We start from the raw sequence: 2,936 nt of genomic DNA on the forward strand, positions 1-2,936 counted from the left end.
TACAACATTGTATTTTTCAAAGTTCAGGATAAAAACTTGAACTTTCAAATAAATTGTATTTTTTTGAATGATCAAAACTTATGACCCTGAAATACCTCCATACAAACCCGTTATCCTGACTTTTTTTTTCTCTCTGTTTTTTTTTTCATGTCCCTTTAGGGGCTCCGTAGTTTTTTCACAATATTTAACAAAAATGTTTTTATCCGTTTTGTTTAGTTTTCCATTTTTGGGGGGATATTTTTCACAATAAAAAAAACACATTATTCACATATTTAAGGACATTTTACATTTATTTAAAAAACAAATACTGTTTTTAAACCTGTATAATTTATAATTAGTGTAATCACCTTTACGGTCTCAAGTCTCATCCGCTCACCTTGTCTTTTGTCGTGGCTCGGTGAGGAAGAGGAGGAGGGCGAGGGCTGGGGTGAGGAAGAGGAGGAGGGTGAGGAAGAGGAGGAGGGCGAGGGCTGGGGTGAGGAAGAGGAGGAGGGTGAGGAAGAGGAGGAGACGGCGCTGGATTCAGCGAGGTCACTTTGAGATCGGGCTTTGTTCTGACGCTCTGAAACAAAACAAAGTAAACATTAACGTTTCTCTGTGACGGACTGAGATATAATCCACATATTTATATTAAAAATAAAGTTATTTTACTTTGTAGAAACTCAGCCTGCAGCGCTGGACTCCTGAGAGAAAGACGAGGAGGAGGAGCAGGTGAGGAAGAGGAGGAGACGGCGCTGGATTCAGCGAGGTCACTTTGAGATCGGGCTCTGTTCTGACGCTCTGAAACAAATGAACCATAACTCAAGTTTCTCTGTGACGGACTGAGATATAATCCACATATTTATATTAAAATAAAGTTATTTCACTTTGTAGAAACTCAGCCTGCAGCGCTGGACTCCTGAGAGACAGACGAGGAAGAGGAGGAGATGAAGAGGAAGATGTTTCTGATGAAGGCTCCATGATGTCTGCAGGAACACATCATGAATCAGCTGTTAGATAACCTCACTGGTTAGAAGGGCCAATTTATATATACTTTTGGGTCATTGCACACGTTTTCTGACCATTTTTTAAAAAACTTCACATTTTGGACAATTTCCTCAAACCTTTTTGGACATGTTTTGAATTTTTGTATAAACTTAACGTATTTTTGATATACTTTTCGCACGTTTTCCACGAACTGTCTTCAACCTTTCTCGCAGTATTCCATGGTCTAATGTCTGATGATGTAAAGTCACGTGCGGCTCACCTGGTCTCTGGCCGCTGCTCAGAGAGGAAGAGGAGGAGATTTCTTCGTCGCTCTGAGAACCAAACTTGTTCCGACGCTCTGAAAACAAAGAGGATAACGTTTCTGTTCCTCTGTCGACGTTCATCCGTCTTTTAAAAATAAAGTTATTTTACTTTGTAGGAACTCAGCCTGCAGCGCGGGACTCCTGAGAGACAGACGAGGAAGAGGAGCAGGTGATGAAGAGGAGGAGGTTTCTGATGAAGGATCCATAATGTCTGCAGGAACACATCACCGATCACTCATCGTTTCCTTCAAACCGAAAGTCTCTAAAGACTTCTTCTTTTCTTCGGTCACTTTTTAATGATATTTTATTTATCTTATATTTCTCTGAAGCTTTATGCTAAGCTAACAGTTTCCACTCCTACTGCTAAATTAACATAGAAATACAAACATTTTATAAAACCTTGACTTAGCCTTTTTCATTAATTAGATCTTTGTATTGAATTAAAAATAATACAAGTTTTAATTTGTACATCTTTAAGACATTTTCCATAGTTTTTAATCACCTGTTCTCCGTCATGAGGCTTCAACGAGGCGTCAGCGCGGCTTCAACACTCAGGACTTCCAGCTGTTTCAATCCTTCAGAATCTCTAAACTAATTTAGAGTTTACTCACAGACTGAAGCTGCAGCTCCTCGCCGCCATTTCCTGCTGCCGGGACAAAGTACACACGCACGCACGCACGCACACGCACAACTCAAAAGTCCATGTTAATTATTGATTTTGTTTTTAATGACGGACAACAAGGAAACCAGGAAGTTAAAAATAAATAAAGTCAGCTGGACTTTTACCTCCAACGCCCACTCGTCTCCATAAAGCTGCATTTATACGGAAAGACGTGCAGCTTTTTATTTGCATTCAAAATGTTTCTTACATGTTTGTATTCAGTGCATCATCATGAATAATAACATATTAAAATATATCATAACAATCATTTAGAATCATTAAAAATGACGACAGAAAGTCTCAAATCTTTTTCTTGTTTTTTTATTAAACAGTTTTTCTTGTGTACAAACTGTGGAGGAGGCCATGAAGAGAACAGAGACACACCTCCAAGCACACTGTTAGCTTCTCGTTACCTTCATTTATTACAACAACAGGTGTGAAGGTTCCCTTTAGCAAAGTGCTTAATGCTAAGCTAACTGTTCCCAAGGCTATCCAGGCTTTATGCTAAGCTAACAGGCTTTATGCTAAGCTAACAGGCTGTAGATTCATACTAAACAGTTTGTCATTAAAGTGAGAATATGAGCAGAAATGTATTAACTCTAAAAGTCTATTTAAATGTCTGCGATGATGAAAACAGGAGCATCGTCCAATCAGAGCGTCCAATCAGAGCGTCCATTCAGAGCGTCCATTCAGAGCGTCCAATCAGAGCGTCCAATCAGAGCGTCCATTCAGAGCGTCCATTCAGAGCGTCCAATCAGAGCGTCCATTCAGAGCGTCCAATCAGAGCGTCCAATCAGAGCGTCCATTCAGAGCGTCCAATCAGAGCGTCCATTCAGAGCGTCCATTCAGAGCGTCCAATCAGAGCGTCCAATCAGAGCGTCCAATCAGAGCGTCCATTCAGAGCGTCCAATCAGAGCGTCCAATCAGAGCGTCCATTCAGAGCGTCCAATCAGAGCGTCCAATCAGAGCGTCCAATCAGAGCGTCA

The 2,936-nt window shown here is 40.7% G+C and overlaps 1 protein-coding gene across 1 annotated transcript; it reads right to left on the bottom strand.

Annotated features, from left to right (window-relative positions):
• Window positions 1-376: 376 nt before the first annotated feature.
• Window positions 377-1,955, bottom strand: LOC104963342 (putative protein TPRXL; the record flags this gene model as incomplete). The annotated part of the gene is made up of 6 exons (XM_010791916.1): window positions 1,792-1,955; window positions 1,399-1,500; window positions 1,247-1,324; window positions 867-965; window positions 652-780; window positions 377-562 (listed from the first exon to the last, which is right to left on the bottom strand). Coding segments are annotated over exons 2-6 (589 nt in total), but the record flags the coding sequence as incomplete, so codon positions are not given.
• Window positions 1,956-2,936: the final 981 nt, after the last annotated feature.

This window comes from Notothenia coriiceps, unplaced genomic scaffold (assembly GCF_000735185.1).
Source record: "Notothenia coriiceps isolate Sejong01 unplaced genomic scaffold, NC01 NC01_scaffold00035995, whole genome shotgun sequence".
NCBI lineage: Eukaryota > Metazoa > Chordata > Actinopteri > Perciformes > Nototheniidae > Notothenia > Notothenia coriiceps.